This window comes from Silurus meridionalis, chromosome 6 (assembly GCF_014805685.1).
Source record: "Silurus meridionalis isolate SWU-2019-XX chromosome 6, ASM1480568v1, whole genome shotgun sequence".
NCBI lineage: Eukaryota > Metazoa > Chordata > Actinopteri > Siluriformes > Siluridae > Silurus > Silurus meridionalis.
In genome coordinates this window covers 19,152,955-19,172,535 of record NC_060889.1, presented here as the reverse complement: position 1 = coordinate 19,172,535, position 19,581 = coordinate 19,152,955, and the positions used below count along the sequence as shown (strand labels likewise).

Here is a 19,581-nt window from a genome sequence, read left to right as displayed (position 1 = left end):
CATTAACGTGTGCTCTTCTGCTCATGTTCACACACCACTAATATCCAAATATTACTCTCCCAGTACATGCAGTAATAAAAACTTTTTAAAAAGTATTGTTTCATGTGTCCACTGTGTGTTTATGTGCTTCATAATTTCTATCCTTGAGAAAGAAGAAAAGTCAGTACATCAAACGTAAAACAATGCATGTGCCCATCCCTCATCCCACCCCACTCTAAAACATGCAAAAAACACTTATAAAAAACAAAAAAGGTGCGCAGAAAACAATTCAGGTGGCATCAAACTAATGAGGCTAACCTGGAGAACCTATATTGAGGAGTCAAATTGTCAACAGGTTCCCAAAATCCCACAGGAAAAGAGAGGCGATGGCAAAATGCAGATTAAAAAACAAGAGCACAAGTTAGCAAAGTAGCACAAAATTATAGTACAAACATCAACATTTCATCACAATATATTTGTCACAAAATGAATTAAAAAAAGGGATTTAGTTTTAAAACACCAAATGCATTTTAAAAGCAAAGCACTTTTCAGAGTTTCACAGCATGTGAACAATAGCAGTTTCGCTACATCACAGTTTTACAAAAAAATAATGTAACCAATAGAAATTTCAATATTTAAGTAATTTTTTATATCTTGTTCATTTCTGGATAGGTGTCAAATTTACTGTATTTTTTTGTTGTTCTAGAGCTTCAAAACAAAACAAAACAAACCCCCCCCCCCTAAAATATCAACAAAAAAGTAGTTGTAAAGTAGTAGTACCACATTGCAAACATTTTTCTTTCAAACAAATTTTGTTCATCAGATCAAGATGTTTATCAGAAACCTTTTCAGGATAATAAAAACCCAAGATGAACATCTTGATTAAAAGATGATCATCAACATGATGTTTTATATGATAAAATACTGCCAACCGATTTGATTCAATCCTGTGAGGAAATTCATCACAGCTGCCACAGTTCGGCGCTAGTCGCCAAACTACGCGCCAGAATGTGACTGCTAATCAAAATCTGAGCTTAATTTGATGTGCGCATGGAACATTTGTGTTGTAGAAACTTTAATGAAGACAGCTTATAAACTAAGTGAAAGGGTAGTAGCTAAAACTTGCTAATGTTTTGTTTAGCAATTGTGCTAACGAATATACAGAATAAATGTACACATAGACCATAAGACTACTGGTAAAAATAGTCGAAACTCTATTTTGAAAATAAATATAAGGTTTTCAAACTACATTGTGACTAAATGTAAAATGGTGAGAATTAAACCATCCTAATAGCCACACATAGATCTTAAAAGCGCACGCCAAAGGATAATCTTTCTGCTATATTTCACATATAAAACTATCACAATATGTAAAAAAAAAAAAAAAAAACACATTCCATGCATCAACAAACAAAAATCAACAGCTTTCAAATAGTTTCACCGTAGGTTCTGATAATTAGATGAATAACTATCTAACAAGTCAAGGGCCTGATTTATGAAAAATGTATGTAAAATAATAATAAATGTCATACACAAATCTAATTACATTTATTAAAAACATAATATGACTATTTATATTTTTTGTGGAATTCAATACTTTCATTCTAGTCTCACGGTTACCTACAGTAACACCCACATGACAAAAAAATCTGACATGAGTGTACATTTCGATTTGTGTGCATATACTGAATGTTTCATCTCAGACCGTTTCATCTCGGACCTTGATTTGTGGATGACTTCGAATATAGAAACAAATCCATGGAATTTAAGAGCCAATATGATCTTTTAATATTACAACAGGTTTTCATTAATGAGGCCCTTGGACTTTAAATAATTAATAACAGTCATATTCTAATATCAAAAGCTGTAATGGTAAAGTTATTATTATTTAAAAAAAAACTTTTCTGGAATGAGGAGAACCTGACCTTCAGAGCCTGCCAGCAAGCGTCATCAGGAGAAGGTGAAGCCACACCACAGGAAACAGGAGAATCAGGTCAAACCCACAATATATCTGGGCATAGATTTAGCCAAACAGACACCTGCCAAAACTGGGCTCTTTGTTTTATATATCATGCCTTATTTTAACTAATTAAGTAAATAATTAATTACTTACTTACAAACTGTAACCGTAAATCAGTTTTTTCAAAATTGTAAATAGATTATAGGAAAGAACCTAAACAAGTTTGAATTTTGAATGGAACATTTAAATATTGTTATTAATTTATGTATTTACTTGCTTACTTACATTTTGGCTATATTTATATTTGTACATTCTGACTAACAAAGCCCATATTGTACAGTTCTGTAAAGCCTTTACACATCATAACTGTTTAAATGTTCCCATGCAGGTGGAGGAATGCACAAAAAAAAGGCATTACACTACTGATCATCCTTTTTTTGAATCACTGGATTCAGCATTACATCAGACAGACAGCACGCTGTGGAGAAGAGGGAATGAATTTTCGATTCTCAGGAGAAAAAAACAGGGATAAGGGAGTGGAGACACATGAGGAAGGATGGATGAATGAACAAGTAAACAGATGAAGAAATTGGACACATGGTGGATGGATCCATGCTGCTTGGGCCCTGATTGGGTCTCGGTGAAACACATTGATCGGTTCGTGCAAACCCTACACCGTACACACATTTCCGAAGTACACAAAAATAAGAGGACGTGCATGCGGTGGAGTGACTCAGGCACTGTGTAAGTGTGGAGTGTTCAGTACATTTGTGCTCCCTAATAGATTTGTGCAATATGATTTTGAGACTTGTGATGATTTGTGCAACATTCATGCAAATAAATCACATGACTAAACATTGAAAATGGCCTTTCTACTGTCTGGTTCAGTGTTATATAGAACTGATAATTAAAGTATCACTGGTAGAGCCAGACAATAGATTTGACCAATGAAGAGCACAACCCTGCTCCTAGAGATCTGATATCCTGCAACATATCTCATCTAAAACACCAGACCTGTCTCATTAAGACTTTCAAATGTATTTTTTATTAATTGTTTTTATCACATTTACTTTCAGTTTGATCAGGGGTCCCTGGTGGTCTAGTGGTTAGGATGCGGCGCTCTCACCGCTGCGGCCCGGGTTTGATCCCCGGTCAGGGAACCAACCCCAGCCACTCTTAGTGCTGGTCCCAAGCCCGGATAAATGAGGAGGGTTGTGTTAGGAAGGGCATCCAGCATAAAAACAAGTGCCAAATCAAACATGCGGATGATCCGCTGTGGCGACCCCTGATGGGAGAAGCCGAAAGAAAGTTTTTTACTTTCAGTTTGATCAGAAAATTTGCCTCCAACTAGTTGCCACTCCCCTCATGTTACATCACACCTCACAGAGTGGGGAGGATGAAAACTAAGAAGTGCTTCCTCTAATATCTGTGATGCCAGCCAGCCCATCAAATAAATGGATTAGCTGATGTCTCTTTGACTGACAGAGAAATGAGTAATGCCCCTCCCTGTTACATTGAGAGCATAGTCAGTTTTGCTCTCCTGATCTCCATGTCATGAATGATTGTGAAATCATCAGGATTCAAATATCTTAATATTAAAACCAGATTTATTTAATTTAAACTGTGCAGAATACACATCTCATGGAACAGAGTCAGCCACTAAGATATGAATAAGATGAGAAAGGTTAAATTACCTCCTCTTCCTGGTGGTCCAGGAGGACCCTGGATTCCTTTAGGCCCTTGAATGGACTGACCAATAGGACCAGGGGGTCCTTGACGACCAGGGTTGCCTGTTAAACCAGGACTTCCAATGTCACCCTTTGGTCCAGGGTAACCAGGGCTGCCAGGCTGGCCAGAAGGGCCGGGGTCTCCTTTGGGACCTACATTATTTGATAAAGAAAAAGTTTTAACTTACATTTTATATTTTGGTTAGTTTAAATTGCTTGAAAGAAAAAGAAAAGCAAAAAAATAAACAAATAAATAGTTTGCCAAAATAACAGTGTTTTTGTTCTTTAAAAAACATTTTACCTGGCATCCCAGGAATGCCTGGAGGACCTGGGAGCCCATAACCTGGTATACCTAGACAAATAAAACACAAAACAAAAATCAAATCAAATCAAATCAAATCAAATCAAATTGTATGTCACATACACATACATACAGGGTACGAAATGCAGTGAAATGCTACCTTATACAATGCATTTTCTGTTGTATGTATGTATGTATATATGCCAAATATCCATGTGTGTGGCTATTACCAAGGATTTGATAAGCAGAACACATGAATTAGCACTCAACCACACTTACCTGGCTCTCCTTTCAATCCTGCCTTTCCTGGAATACCATCACGACCAGCTTGACCCTTGTCTCCAGGTACACCTGGAAAACCAGGAGAACCACTAGGTCCTTGCCCCCCAGGTGCTCCTGCTAGACCAGGGGCACCTGGGACTCCATCCAGACCCTTAGGACCAGGAGCACCATGTGCACCTAAAAGCAAAAAGTTTTCATGAAGCAATACCCAGTGTTCAAGCAATTGATCATCTGACTGATATATATAAAACTGTAACTATAATGAACTAACGACTAATAACATTGTAAAATGGAATATAATTTGTACTGTACCTTTAAATCCTGGGAGGCCAGGATCACCCTTTGGTCCAGGATTCCCAGGTGACCCTGGGCTTCCTGGAAGTCCCTGTTGACCTTTTGGCCCTGTGATTCCAGGGGCACCAGGAGAGCCAGGTTCACCCTGTTCAATAATAGGTAAGAAAAGCCCACCTGTTAATCTTTACACTCTTTACATCTGTCATATATAAAACCTATACAAAGAGCGGGCAACTGTGACATTACAGAGATAACGCAGTGTGACGTCACAGAAATCTCCCTTTAGTGGTGAAGCATGGAATTACAACCAAAAGGAAAAAGCTTTACTACAATACTGTTAATACCTTGGGTCCTGGAGTTCCTGGTTGACCAAATCCTGGCGTTCCAGGGTCTCCTTTTGGTCCTGGGAATCCTGGTGCTCCTGGAGATCCAGGCTGTCCAGGATGTCCAGCTTGTCCTGGGCTTCCTTTAACTCCAGTAGGGCCTATACCAAAATATACTAAATTAGTTTGAATTCACTATTTCAGTAAAGCTTTAAACTGTTTTTCAATAAACCCTACCAGGAAATCCCATCTCGCCCATGCTGCCTTTCTGTCCTGAACTACCGGAAGGTCCTGGTATCCCTGGAATTCCAGGATCTCCTTTGTGACCTACAATGCAGTTATATTTTGTAAACATCCATATACCATACTAGACTCATATAGTGCACATGTGATAAAGTGCCTGATTTACCTGGGGGTCCGGGTGGTCCAGGACGTCCATCTTGTCCGGGTTGACCTGGATCTCCTTGAAGACCAGCAATACCCTTTGTTCCAGCAGGTCCACTAGGTCCTGCATAAAACAGAAGTAGGGTCTATTCATATACAGGAGTGAAAAAGTTCCAGATTGTAATGTGGTATTAGCATGTTTGTGTTTGGCTATTCTGTTGTTTTGCAGGGTTTGCTAACAAATTTCTTTATTTGTTAGCAAGAAGCTCTTGCCTTGAGGTCCTTGTTCTCCCTTCACTCCTTTCAGTTCATTACCAGGAATGCTGATACCAGCTGGGCCTCTTAGACCTGGTTCACCTTTATTTCCTTTTGCTCCGTTCACACCTTGATTTCCTGGAAGTCCTGGTTGGCCTTGATCACCTACAGGGCATCGAAAAAATCGATAATGAAATTCATTGTCAATGAGTTGGGCTGCTGAAGTTAGCGTCATGGTAAGATAGTTAGAGTCGCATGTGAAATGGTGGTGAAAAGGTCAACTGCCAGCAGGAAAAAGTGTGCATCCCAAGCCATCCAAGGCATTAGAGCATTTTATATTAAACTCCACAAAGAAGACTAACCTACAAGTTATGCAAAGTTGTGTGGTATTGAAGTAACACAGTGATACACGAGCATGCGAAAAGAAAACACACTGATGTCACGGATGAGGGTGAAACATCAGCACGGTGAGCAGAAACTGTATAATCCTCATCATCTGAAAATGGTGTAGTTTAATGAAGTGCGATTGTGTAAACTGTGTGTTTGTTAACTTCGGGACCATCACACTTGTTCTGGTGTGACCAGGAGCATCAGGTTGCGCAATCAGCTCTAATCTAAAAGCAGCAAATAACAGCAGCAATAAACGATTACATTTTAGTCACTGTTGTGGTTTTCAGCGAATGATTATGCATTTGTACACTAATGCATATTTTTTCCTTTTTTTTATTAAGCTTGTTAGTTGCGTTTCTCCGTTCATTCTCTATTTATAGCATTTGTCTTCAACAACAGTAACTTATCTGTTTTCAAACGTGATTTACTGTGGCTTTACTATGTTTAAATGCTTGTTTAATATTTAATTTATGCATATATAATTTCTTTATTATACTAAATTTAATTTATTATATATTCTAGGCTTTATTATATACATTTAATATTATTATATACATTATATTCTCTATATCTTTACAACTGAACAAAATATGTGTGTAGTTTGTGTTTCAGCAAAAAATGTTAAAACAATGTTGTATTATATTTTGGGGTTTTATATAGTTATAATACGGAAAAGATCTCATTGTAAAAAAGGAGTTTTTATCAGAATAATCAATTAATCTAAAAAAAAAAAATTTAATAATATTTTTTTCAATTATCCGATTAATCAAATGTAATATTGACCGTTAGTTGCAGCACAACTATATATTTATATATGATATATAACTCTATATCTATATATGATACTATATCAAATAGGGTTTACCTTTTGGCCCAGGAAATCCTGGAACACCAGGGCTGCCAGGATTACCAGCAGGTCCTGGAGCACCCATTACTCCCATGTCTCCCTTTTGCCCTGCAAAGTGTTCAGATACATTGTATATAGCCCTGTTGTTATAGATGAAGTTATACATGTTTTAGATATAGTTTATATGTTATAGTTTTATATTACCAGGGAATCCATGCAGTCCATCTTGGCCAGGGTTACCCGGGTTCCCAGGAGGGCCAGGAGGACCAGGTGGTCCAGGCAATCCAGGGCTACCCGAGTCACCAGGTAAACCTGGAATATCTAGTCCAGGGGGACCAGGGTCTCCTTTCTCACCATTAAAACCAGGAGAACCTATACAGGCAATGCAACATACTCACATATGCAGACACTGATACCAACAGCACCTCATACATCTAAAAATATATCACACTTTTTGTATAAAAGTGTTCCAACTCGCTAAGATCTGAAAACTTACCAGGATTACCCATAGGTCCTATAGGGCCTGCTGGTCCAGGTTGGCCGGGTGCACCAAAACCAGGGAGGCCTTGAAGGCCAGGTGGACCCGGAGGACCAGGAGTACCAGAGTCACCTATGAAAAAAAGAGCTGTGACTTACTGCATTCAAAAGGTTACATAAAACATGAAAAGTATCATGCTGATGCTTTTGCAATTGAAATAACTTACAGAATGTTTAGAACAGTACCTTTATAGCCAGGGGGACCATCAATACCAGGTCGGCCAGGTGCACCTGGATTTCCAGGGAATCCAGAATCACCTTTAGGACCAGGAAAACCCTTACTGCCAGGCAATCCTGGGGACCCCTGAGGGCCAGGGATACCATAACCAGGTTCACCCTGTGGACACACACACACACACACACACACACACACACACACACACACACACACACACATATATATTTGTTGATATTTTTCAGAATGTTCATTACAAAATAATTACTCTCTAAAAATGGGGTTGCATTATCATACAGTGATCTTGCTTCTAAATGTTAAAATTGTGCTTGACTGTTCATAGTTTTTTATGTCACCTTAGGTCCACGGAGTCCAGGTGCACCTGGCAATCCATCTACACCAGGGGGTCCAGGCCTGCCAGGGCCACCAGGACTTCCTGAAATACCTGGGAATCCTGGAAATTGTATTCGGTAGCATTAACAGTGAAGTTTATTATAATTTGTTACATGTTTGCACATTTTTAAATAAGATACATCAAAACCGACTTCACAGCAGCACTTTGCTGTGCTCTTAGAGTTTACCTTTAGGTCCTGGTGGACCTTGCAAGCCTATACCGGGATGACCTGGTTCTCCTTTTTGGCCAGGTAATCCTGGGAAACCTGGGGTGCCAGGTTCACCGGGGTTACCTGTACAGAAGAAGATTGAATCTCATTAACACAGATAGTTCTCATTTTGGTTTATTCTTTAATCTGCACGCAATATATAATAACATTTTATTAATAATCGTAAAATGGTACCCGTAAAATACTGTCATGGTACCTCCACATACTTTGCTTTTATATTTTGATTATTAACACATTTCACAAACAGCAAAAGGTCTTAAATCATGACACCATTTTGAAGCTATTTAGAAGCACAAACCCAATTACAAACCAAGATCATGTTTTATGAAATAACTCTGGGTGAGCTCCAAACTAATTAACTTTCTCTATAATATTCTCCATTTTAACAGAATTCATTGATAAAATCCAAACATAATCATGTTTTATAAACTCTCCAGTTCAGCAGTTTCTATTTAATAACAGATATTTAATAAATCATCCCTACAAAATAGCTAGATGTATTTAAATTCAAGATTTTAAACAAAATTTCAATTTTCAATCTAAAATACAACCCTGCATTGCTTCAAAGGCTCACCAGATCAATAAAGGTGACAGATTTACCTGGATTTCCTGGTAAACCAGGGTCTCCATCACGTCCTCTTGGTCCAGGTGCCCCCTTCTCAGAGACAGTCTGACCTGGATCACCTTTTTGACCTACCAGGTGACATCAAGGTTAAATTTAAGATTAAGGTACTGTGCCAGTGAGGCCAAATCATCAAATCCATCTTACTGACTATGCCTTGCTTGGGATCTCACCTGGAGGTCCAGGAGGTCCTTGCCTTCCTGAAACACCCTGAAATCCTTTCTCTCCAGTAGGTCCCTGTATTCCAAATCCAGGTGCACCAGGAATGCCCCTGTCCCCAGGAGGACCTTGGGGACCAGAATCTCCAGGAGGCCCACGTTCACCTTTAACCAGTAGAGAACCCTGGCAAGAACAAGCACACCAAAAATATTCTTATGTACAACAAAAGATCTCCAGTTTATCCAGTGACCAATGACACACAAACATTCAGAAACAGCTTTATGAAACCCTGTGTTATGTAGAGTTGAATTTTGCACAAAACATTGAACAAATACTTACAGGTGTGCCTTTGGGACCAGGCGGCCCAGAAGGTCCATTTCGACCAGGTGGTCCATCCCGGCCAGGCAGACCTGGAGGGCCAGGGAATCCAGTGTCTCCCTTGTCTCCCTTCATACCATCATAGGCAACTGCATCACCTGGGTCACCCTTCTCACCAGGTAGTCCAGGTAAACCTTGTGGTCCTTCTTGGCCCTAGAAAATATTATAGGAAGTTAAAATGTTACAAGGGTTGATAATCCTTCCCAACACTTTTAGACTATTTTAAGGACTGAAGATTAAATACTTACTGGTGGCCCCAAAAGACCAGGATTGCCTGGGGTTCCTCTTTCTCCTTTAAAACCAGGGAGCCCAGGACTGCCTGTGTTAAAATCATCAAACTCACTTAAACACATCATCTGACTAAAAGTTGTATTTTTAAAAGTTGTATTTTATATATATACATTTATAACAGATAAAAATGTACAATTAAGTTGCAATTAAATATTCAAATCGATTGACAGCCCTAATACATAAATTGATTTCTCGAGTCAAATACAAAAAAACTATCGAGGCAAATTATTTAATTAAATTATTCAACTACACATGGAGCACTGCATTTCCCCATGGTCCATTATTACTGATGCACCACCCACTAAACTCTGCAGCGCTCTGGACAGGTAAACAGTTTCAGAATGAAAAAATTTGAGAAACGGGTAGAAAACAGCGAAGGGGCAAGGGGTCGTTTATGCCACATTAAAAAAGTTTGCCTAATTCCAACTTTATTTCTTGCAATTCTGACTTTTTTTGCCAATCGAGCAACATCACTCCTCTGTAGTGGCAGAAAGCTTTACACATTGAAAATAAAAAAGGCTAAAATCAATAGAATCACATGGTATCACACTAAGGCTCCGAGCCCTGGAGAGAACTCTGTCTAACAATCAGCTATGGAGGAGGCAACATGGTTACTGGTGGATGCACCAGAAATGTTGGATGTTAACAAAAATTAAAAAGAAATGCGAAGAAAAAAAGGCAGAATTACAAGAAAAAAACTTGTATTAAAGTATATACTGGACCAACCAAGACAAAATTTGCCAGAATTCCCAGTAAGAGATTCTGTAATATTTTACCTACATCATAAAAATAACTTTGTAACAGAATAAAATCTCTTCGTACATAGAAAAAACTTTTATTGAATTGACTCATGTAAGAAATAACTTTTTTTATAAAATGTAAACTAGCTTAAATCAGCATACAGGAAGCTTCTGAGTTATTACGGTTTGGCTTAAAATTTGTTGCTCTCACATTGATGATATCAATACAATTTATTTTTGTAATATTAATTATGTATGAATTTTATGTCATATTGAACACACTTATTTTTGCATCATTTCAATCTAAAATATATGAAAAGTGCAATATTCACTCCCATGGCTATTAATATTCAAAAGAAAGACAATGCATAAAGTTTGTTAACTTGAACAAAAATCATGCTGTATTTCAATCTAAATTGATGACAAGGTTCTTACCTGGGGATCCTGTGGGCCCAGGTGGACCCTGTGGTCCTGGAATGAGGTTGCCACTTAAGAAACAATTCACACATGTGTCCCCCTTTTCACCTGCAATAAAACGGCCCCAAATGAACTAAATGCCTTTCAAGTTTGCATAAGGTGTCAGCAAGCATTTCTTATTCTTCTTGATTAATATTTAGTATTGCCATACCCTTCTGGCCACTCTCTCCTGGGAAACCAGGTTCACCATTCAGACCTGGAAGACCAGCCGGACCTGGGATGCAGTTTTCAACACCGTTGGATATTCCTGGTGGTCCTGGAAGTCCCGGAGGTCCTTGCAAACCTGGTGGTCCAGTTCTACCGGGCGCACCAGGAAGAGAAGCTCCAGGTGATCCTTGATCTCCCTTCTGTCCTCTCTCTCCCTGAAAACCAGGGGGCCCTGGTGGGCCTTGACTTCCAATTCCTAGGATAAGATACAACATTTATGAATGCACACATATTCACTGAATAACAGTGTACTTTACTATATTAAGTTCAAATGAACAATGACTGAAAAAGGCTCTCACCTGGACGGCCTGGCTGACCTGGTGGTCCTTGGACACCTGGAAATAACCAATGAACAGGTAAAGACCCAAAATTTACAATCATATTTTTGTGTATATCAGAAAGATATTCAAATAAATAAAAGTAATTTTTGTCAAGTCTTTAGTTTAAAAGTAGATATTTCATTATGTTTTATAATATATCTCTTTATATATGTCTAAAATTTAGCATGAATAAAAAAAAAAACAGAACTGAATGTTGTTGAAACAAGCCATACCAGTCAGTCCTGGCTCTCCTTTAATCCCAGGGGATCCTGGAAGCCCAGGATCTCCTTTAGGTCCTACTCGGTTTTGGGATGGGGATGTCACCTAAATGAGAAATTAATGACATGAGAGCTGTTGTATTTTCCATGACAACCAGAAAAGTGAAAAATAAAAAAACAACACTACAAATGTTGACATACCACGCCTGGAGGTCCAGGTAGTCCACGCTCACCTTTTTCACCCTACAAATAAACAAGAGGTAAATTCCTCTAGAGTCAATATGACAAGCAGGGCCTTTTTTTCACTTTTACACTTAATATGTCAACATTACGATAAATAAATGTGTGGTCGTAAAGAATCTTACTCTTTCTCCAATATTTCCCGGAAAGCCAGGTGCACCAGGATCTCCTATGACACCTTGAAGTCCAGGAGGACCAGGCTCCCCATCTTTACCAGGTTTACCCTTAAGGATTAACAAGCATAAATAATACTGAGTTCACCTGCTGTTTATATGATTGTAGTGTCTTTCTCTCAGTGAGTGTGATTTAATCCTCACCCGCTTTCCAGCTTCTCCAGGCTCCCCTTTGTCTCCCTTTGGACCTCCATATGGACCCTGTTAATCGAAAGCAGAGATTTTTTTGTAATCTAGGTAAATCCATATACAATGCTCCACCAATAAACCAATAAAGATCATTTGGAGTTAACCGATGTTGTAATAGCTACTGGTACTAATAATCTGGTTATAATCTAAGATATTATACTAACAGGTGGTCCAGCGGGGCCAGGAGATCCAGTTGGTCCAGGTCCACCACGGTCACCCTAAAATAGAATAGGAAGCAGACTTAACATTAATTGATATTAGTGTTTTGTGTGTGTGTGTGTGTGTGTGTGTGTGTGTGTGTAGGGGGTACTGTTCACTACACAATATATCTACTTCCAGTTCAAATGCTAATAATTTATATTAGCTTATCAATGCAGACTTAATAAACATTTCTTTTTATTAAACAGAAAAAATGAAGCGTTATTAATGCCACCTAGTGGACCATGTAAAAAGTTACTGTGGCGCCATCTTGTGGTCTACATAAAAAAATCATTTTAATACCCTATATGCATCTAAGGCTACAGAAGGATTAGTTTCATATAATATATATATTTTTTAATCAATAAAGAATTTATTTTATAGAGACTGGGCACAGACTCATGAAAATAGTTTGTTTGTTAACTGTTTTGTAATGTCATGCCAACAATGCACATGTGTATAGCCAGAAGATGTCAGCTTAAAACTATGCATGTTTACTCATACCATATTTACATCCACATAGATGTCAATCTATTGAGCAAGTTTTGGGTCAGTGGCTGAATGAAGTGAAATTTGGTTCAGAAGCATAACTCAGCCCAGTCATTAAACATACTGCAAAATCAGAATAGACTTTCTGCTTTTGAGTTCCTGATTTCCCTTCATTTTCTAACACTTTTCAAAATAAATCATACTCACAAGCCTCCACAGAAGGTTCTGTCATTTTATGTTAACTGTCTCATTGTATGACTGTTTCTCTCTCTATAACCTTTAATAGTCCAAAGATAAAAACTTACAGAATGTATGCATATATGCTACGTATGTTTATACGTTGCTGCTTTATTCATGTCTGTAGGACTACACTAAAATATTCATTATTGTGCCTTAGTGAAGTGTTTCTTTAAATAGACAGGAAATGGGGCTTCCAGATTGATTTGCACATGGTAAAAAAACACGCTGCCAAAATGATGATGATGCCTTTACAAGCAAACAATGTGTACATCAATATGTATTTTTATCTTAAAGTACAATAACCTTCACTCCTGCTTCACTGTTTCACAACCCAACATCACATAACTTGCTAATGTCTTGTAAAGCCTCACTCAATCTGCTCGATTTCTGAGGTTCTGCTGCTTCAATTACTTTAAATAAAAACCCAGATGTGCAAATTCTGTCTGCGCTTCATTGTAATACTTCTGGTTGATTGTCCACATGTCAGGAAACAGTCGTGTTGTGCTGGATATTACAATAAAGTGGGGATCAGAATAATTGTACCTTCTCTCCTCGATGAACCACTCCGTCTGTTGTACCTATTAACTGATCGACTTGCCCTGGAGGCCCAGGAGGTCCCTGCAAGCCAATTTCACCCTACACACACACACACACACACACACACACACACACACACACACACACAAACATACACAGAGTGAGGTCACAAGCAAGTGCTTATTTTTTTACACTATACTGTATGTTAGTAACTTTTGTTATTATACCTTCTCTCCTTTAGGCCCTTGGAAGTTTAGCCCCATGTTTCCCTATGCAAAAACAGTTATACAGTACAATCTTTTAATTGACACATCTCAGAATGTCAAACGTAAGTATGCTTGAATTACATACATGACCATGAATTAGCTTTAGAAGCACAGATTACCTTTGGCCCTGGTGGACCAGGCGGACCTGGTGGCCCCTAAAATAAAAAGTGAAGAAAAAACACAGACATTACATTTACAATGTGCTCAGTCCAACAGTTAACATTACACAATCAGTGTTTAACAAAAAAACCCAAAAAACAGCATACATCATAACCTCTGGGACCATGAGGACCAACAGGTCCTGGCAACCCGGGCAGTCCTGGATCTCCCTACACAAACATACACACCAGTGGGTTTGTTATAGGATGTTGATTGAAATTAAGATAATGAACTAAATATGCTAGCGTAACCACACAAAACTGTAAAGTTGTAACATGTATACACAAATTGATTTAATCTATAACTTTAAACGAGAACACATCATCAATATTTTCAGTAACAATACAGCAGAAATAACATGGAGTCTGTGATATGGACATGTGTAAAGTAACATACTCTGGGGCCTGGCTGACCAGTGCTTCCTGGACCACCTGGTGTTCCATGGGTTTCTAAAACTTTGACATCACCAGGTTCTCCCTGTCAGACAGTGAGAGATAGAGAAAGATTATAAAGCATATCTAGCATCAGATAATGTGAAGTACCACAGCAATGAGTACAGATATACTGGAAGCAGTGATGGATGAAGTACACAAACCATGTACTTGAATTAAAGTAGAGATTCACTAGACAAAATAATACTTCAGCAAAAGTAAAAGTGTTCCCTTTCAACATTCCCTTTCAACGTACAAACATATATGCCTTAATATGTACTTAAGAATCTGAAGTACTTATAAACATACTATATTTTTTTTCAGTATTTATTAAGGCTTTTATGTCCTATTATAACTATAACAAGACTCTTGCCTCCTAAATAAAAAGAAACGACTGATTCGCAAAATATAGTTTAGCAAAAAGTAAGATATTTGTTAAAAGTAAAAGTCTCCCCAAATGGAAGTACAGATACACGAAAAAATCTACTTCAGTAAAATATCAGATTACATTTACTGTGTTACTGTCCACCACTGACTGAAAGCTTTTATTTGTAAATCTAATTTGAATCTATATTTGGCTTATTAGATCATTGCAGTAACTTAATTGCAGTGGGTTTAACCCAAACAAACAAAGAAACAAAACAAAAGAAAGAAAGAAAGAAAGAAAGAAAGAAAGAAAGAAAGAAAGAAAGAAAGAAAGAAAGAAAGAAAGAAAGAAAGAAAGAAAGAAAGAAAGAAAGAAAGAAAGAAAGGAAGTAAGAAAGAAATAAAAAAGAAAGAAAGAAAGAAAGAAAGAAAGAAAGAAAGAAAGAAAGAAAGAAAGAAAGAAAGAAAGAAAGAAAGAAAGAAAGAAAGAAAGGTGGATGGTTTGGTGTAGCTATCCTTGTGTAGGTTGTTTAAAGCAACACTTGCCTTCTGTCCTGGCTCACCAGATGGTCCCTAAAAAAGAGAGAGAGACACAAATAAAGAAGAAGAGGGAATGCCAGTTAACATTGTGGTTCAGGATCATGTCCACTATCCATAAATGTCCAGTGTGAGGAGAGAGCACTTACCGGACGACCATCTAGACCTGATAAACCTGGAATTCCTGGTATTCCTTTTTCACCCTGTGATCAAACATACCAAACATAAACATAAGCTCTGATCCACTATATACCCTTCAGACTGATTCTACACCATGGGTGCACACACTTTTTTAGCATGCTAGCTACTTATAAAATGACCAAGTCAGAATAACCTACCTACTATAAAAATGCATAAATAAATTTCTATTGCGATCTACCCACACTACCTTTGCGATCGACCGGTAGATCGTGGTCGACGTATTGGGCTCCCCTGATCTACACCAAGTGTATTCACCAAAGACTTGGACTAATACACTGTAGAATTCTACAGCTATGATAATAATCTATGCACAAAATTTGCTGTATCTCTACTAATTTCAGATTTATCAATGTATTATATCTGCTGAGGACAAATGTTGATTACAAATGATCAATTATTAATGTTTATATGGTTCAATGACTGCTGATCTGAATTTCATTGACAGATTATTGGATTTGGAAGCATAAACCAAACTAATTTTAACAACACAGCTTACAACATTCTTCAGTCACCAGTGTTCTCTAACTCTACTGAGAAACACGGTCTCCCTCTCTTTAATGCTCAAACACATTCTGCATTAGTACATTAGTACTGATCATTCCTCTTGTGTTCCTGATACACACCTTTGTTCCGTTACAGCCTGCAATTCCTTTTGGACCTGGAGGCCCATCCAGTCCTGGAAGACCCTATCAATCAAACATGAAGAGCACACAGTCAGAACTGCTGCTGAGAGAGAACAGAAACTACCAGGCATCAGGTGTTATGTATTAAACACATCAAATTAAGCATAACTTAGTGCTACAATGATCAATCCAGAATCAGTCAAACTGTATGAGTGGGTTAAACAAATGCTGACTCGTTCCTGATTTGCCATGAGTGTCTCTTGTGTCATAGAAGCAGTTGTTACTGCTTTTAAAAGTACACTTTGAAAACAAAATGGGTTTAACCTAAAAATACACTGTATTATGTCTGTTTTAGCTACAACAATACCTGTAATTATCCAGGGTATTGTTTTGCTGTCCCTGAGAACTATAGTATTTATATTTCTCTTGTTCCAGTTTTCTTTTATCTGTACACAAATTACAACCGAATGTTCTTAGAGTGGAAACTGTGTTCCGGGTTGTCATGGTGCTTATCGCTTGAAATTGCTTATCTTGTGGGAGATGACTGATCAGCTTTTGCTTTCTTGATTACTTGCATGTGATGGGTGAGCATACACAACACTGTGGACAGTGTAGGCTGCATGTGCTGGGATTACAGCCGTAATAACTTCCAATATCATTTTTACGCATTATTCCATAACACGCGTTATTCCCTTTCTCAACTAAAAACCACGGGTTTTCTCACTTTCTTCACTATACAAATCTGGGCTATAAAAATGGTTGAAATATATATTTCTTTAAATCAAAAATCACAACAAGACAAGTTTTTTGTAAACATATTTATTCCTATGATTTTCCCTTTTTGACACTCATCTTTCGTCTTGTAAATGTCTCTTTTGTTCCTGTTTATTTCTTGTGCTTCATTATTTTTATTGTTATTATTATAATTCTTATTATTGATTATAATAATAATCAGAAATACTCACTGGAAGTCCTGGTGTCCCTGCAAATCCAGGAAGTCCTGGAGGTCCCTGTAAAAAGACACAGTTAGCACACATGAGCAGAAGACACTACTAGTTTGACTTTTTAAGAGTATTATTGTCTAAGCCGTCTCACTCTTATTCCTTTAGGTCCAGGTGGTCCTGAAAATCCATCATCACCCTGGTGGAAAACATGAATAAAATTTAGAATCAGATGTTTCACAGAACATAAATCTTAATGATCTTAATGAGTACATTTACATTACACTAACTTTACATGTAACCGATTAAAGATTTAACGCTGAATTGACCCCTGACCTTCTCCCCTTCGGGTCCAATTGGCCCTTCTGGTCCGGGGAATCCTGGAACACCCGGATGTCCTGTCTGACCTGGGAAACCTCTATCACCCTGCGAACACACAAGCACAGGACAGCAGTAGTGCCTTAGTGGAAATGAAAGATTATCACTTTAAAGATATGAGGATAACAGATGTCTGTGTTTGCCCAGACTTGTATTTTGTAGTCCTGTGCCATGCCATCAGGTTATACAGTATAAGACAAAACATAATACAATACATAAGAGTCTATTATCGTGTACCTGTGACCTAGCAACACATTTATACAAAACAACAAAGGCTGAGAAATATTGTAAAGATCAAAAAGCACATAAATATCTATTATAAATTGCATCTTGGAAAGGCCTTGTTTTTTGAAGCATGGGTAAATGTTTATTACTATAAAGGGATGGAAAAAAGCATGAATGCTTTTGGAAAGAAAAAAGTAGGGAAAGCCCAGGCATGAAAGTAGTCATGTTGAGACATTAGAAAGCCACACACACAGTAAACCTCACACTATAGCAGCACTCAAAATACCTAGAAAAGAAAACACAGACTTGGCAGCTTCTCAAAGATAAACTAAACTGCTCCACACCCCGCAGCTTTAGGGTACAGGGAACGGATATAAGCTTAGGGCGCGTGACAAGAGCCATACTGACAATTATTACACACAGGTGACTGCCACAAGCTGTGTCTGAGAAACAAAAAGACTGGCTTGGCTGGAAAATGTTAAACAATCTAAAATGTGTGGTATATCACATAGTTCATCATTTGGCAAATAAATAATTGATGAATGAATCAATTAAAGAGTGCAGAAAAAAAAATGGTGGACCGAATGTTGGAAAAAAAAAAAACTGTAACAAATGGGAAAGATTGGAACTGGATTTGGACACTATAAAGTTTTACATACACCAGCTCTCATAAATAGCACTCGTAATTTCATTATCAATAAAAATACAACAATGAATGAATAGTTAAAAGAATAATATAAAATTAATATTACTTAATTTATAATAGGTTACATCTTAATTACAATTATATTGACACTGTATAATTTTGAATTATAATTAAATTTTTTATTACAACTTTTTTGTTTATTGTTCTTTTGATTGATGATTCATCCCCAATTCTAGAAAATGACTTACATTTCTGTCCGTCATTATGTTACAAAATGTTAATACAATGTGAAATGTTTTAATAAAATGTTTTAATAACAATGCCAGAATGTGACTTACTTGATATTAAAGTTAAAACTGGTCTGAATCATTATAACTGCAGAATATTTATTTTGAGAATCAATTTTTCCTCCTGATTTAGTGTTAAACAATTCATTTCCGTACATATGATGAAGCTTTTTTGCTGTCACTCTGTAAGGAAACTTTTATAAACTGACACATAGTGTAAACTTTGAAAGGTCTTTAAACATAATGGCATTGAATTGCTGTCATATCACCCCCATTACAAATATTAACATTATAACAGTTCATTCATCACTTTATATCTGGATGTGGTTGTGATTTATTCCAACACTTAATCTTGGATAGTTATTAATCTGTCACTTGTGGTTTGGATTGGGAAATTTTTTGACCGCTCTACTCAACAAACATATAACATCCTCCAGGTGTTCAATCAGCCATCAATGCGTTTCTCTGTTATTTGACGGATGATTTAGACTATGCAAAGAAGTATTAATTCATCGTGTACACACTCACCTTGGCTCCTTTCACTCCACTGCAGTCACACTTTGGTCCAGGCCCACAACCATGACATGCCTGAGAGAGAGAGAGAGAGAGAGAGAGAGAGAGAGAGAGAGAGAGAGAGAGAGAGAGAGAGTGATTAGATAATACATATTTAGTCCTTTCGGTGTCCTTTCACCAACTCCTCTAATGATCTCAGCACAATTTTGATGATAATAATGAATCTATCCAAATGTTAAATTAATGATTGAGGAAAATAGGACCATTCTATTTATTTATTTGCACGCTTGTGATAAGAAAACCTTAGACCATTTACACCCACCATTTTGTTACAGTATAATTTCAAAAATTGCAGTTTGATTTAATCTTATCTATTATTTGTTTTCATGTTGCTGGCCAGTGAGTCACACCCACTCTTAGGAGTTTATGGAAATCTCCATTATAATTATAATA

At 37.4% G+C, this 19,581-nt stretch overlaps 1 protein-coding gene across 2 annotated transcripts in view; it reads right to left on the bottom strand.

Moving 5' to 3' along the window:
- The window catches only part of col4a5 (collagen, type IV, alpha 5 (Alport syndrome)), a 44,552-nt gene that overhangs the window by 6,028 nt on the left and 18,943 nt on the right, over positions 1-19,581 (bottom strand). Inside the window, exons 2-41 of one of the 2 annotated variants that reach the window (XM_046851359.1) lie at positions 19,144-19,203; positions 17,416-17,505; positions 17,234-17,278; positions 17,104-17,148; positions 16,139-16,201; positions 15,464-15,517; positions 15,324-15,350; positions 14,377-14,457; positions 14,088-14,150; positions 13,941-13,976; positions 13,783-13,824; positions 13,562-13,654; positions 12,256-12,309; positions 12,047-12,103; positions 11,855-11,953; positions 11,691-11,732; positions 11,505-11,595; positions 11,251-11,286; positions 10,896-11,147; positions 10,703-10,792; positions 9,485-9,555; positions 9,198-9,389; positions 8,873-9,041; positions 8,678-8,770; positions 8,036-8,140; positions 7,811-7,908; positions 7,466-7,616; positions 7,239-7,352; positions 6,947-7,114; positions 6,761-6,850; positions 5,524-5,670; positions 5,276-5,374; positions 5,104-5,193; positions 4,888-5,027; positions 4,562-4,688; positions 4,247-4,426; positions 3,968-4,018; positions 3,634-3,819; positions 1,905-1,913; positions 298-306 (exon numbers count right to left, since the gene is read on the bottom strand). In XM_046851359.1, coding sequence (XP_046707315.1) covers positions 298-306; positions 1,905-1,913; positions 3,634-3,819; positions 3,968-4,018; positions 4,247-4,426; positions 4,562-4,688; positions 4,888-5,027; positions 5,104-5,193; positions 5,276-5,374; positions 5,524-5,670; positions 6,761-6,850; positions 6,947-7,114; positions 7,239-7,352; positions 7,466-7,616; positions 7,811-7,908; positions 8,036-8,140; positions 8,678-8,770; positions 8,873-9,041; positions 9,198-9,389; positions 9,485-9,555; positions 10,703-10,792; positions 10,896-11,147; positions 11,251-11,286; positions 11,505-11,595; positions 11,691-11,732; positions 11,855-11,953; positions 12,047-12,103; positions 12,256-12,309; positions 13,562-13,654; positions 13,783-13,824; positions 13,941-13,976; positions 14,088-14,150; positions 14,377-14,457; positions 15,324-15,350; positions 15,464-15,517; positions 16,139-16,201; positions 17,104-17,148; positions 17,234-17,278; positions 17,416-17,505; positions 19,144-19,203 — 3,709 coding nt within the window. The remainder of the gene's footprint in view (positions 1-297; positions 307-1,904; positions 1,914-3,633; positions 3,820-3,967; positions 4,019-4,246; positions 4,427-4,561; positions 4,689-4,887; positions 5,028-5,103; positions 5,194-5,275; positions 5,375-5,523; positions 5,671-6,760; positions 6,851-6,946; positions 7,115-7,238; positions 7,353-7,465; positions 7,617-7,810; positions 7,909-8,035; positions 8,141-8,677; positions 8,771-8,872; positions 9,042-9,197; positions 9,390-9,484; positions 9,556-10,702; positions 10,793-10,895; positions 11,148-11,250; positions 11,287-11,504; positions 11,596-11,690; positions 11,733-11,854; positions 11,954-12,046; positions 12,104-12,255; positions 12,310-13,561; positions 13,655-13,782; positions 13,825-13,940; positions 13,977-14,087; positions 14,151-14,376; positions 14,458-15,323; positions 15,351-15,463; positions 15,518-16,138; positions 16,202-17,103; positions 17,149-17,233; positions 17,279-17,415; positions 17,506-19,143; positions 19,204-19,581) is intronic. The other variant, XM_046851360.1, reaches the window with a different exon arrangement.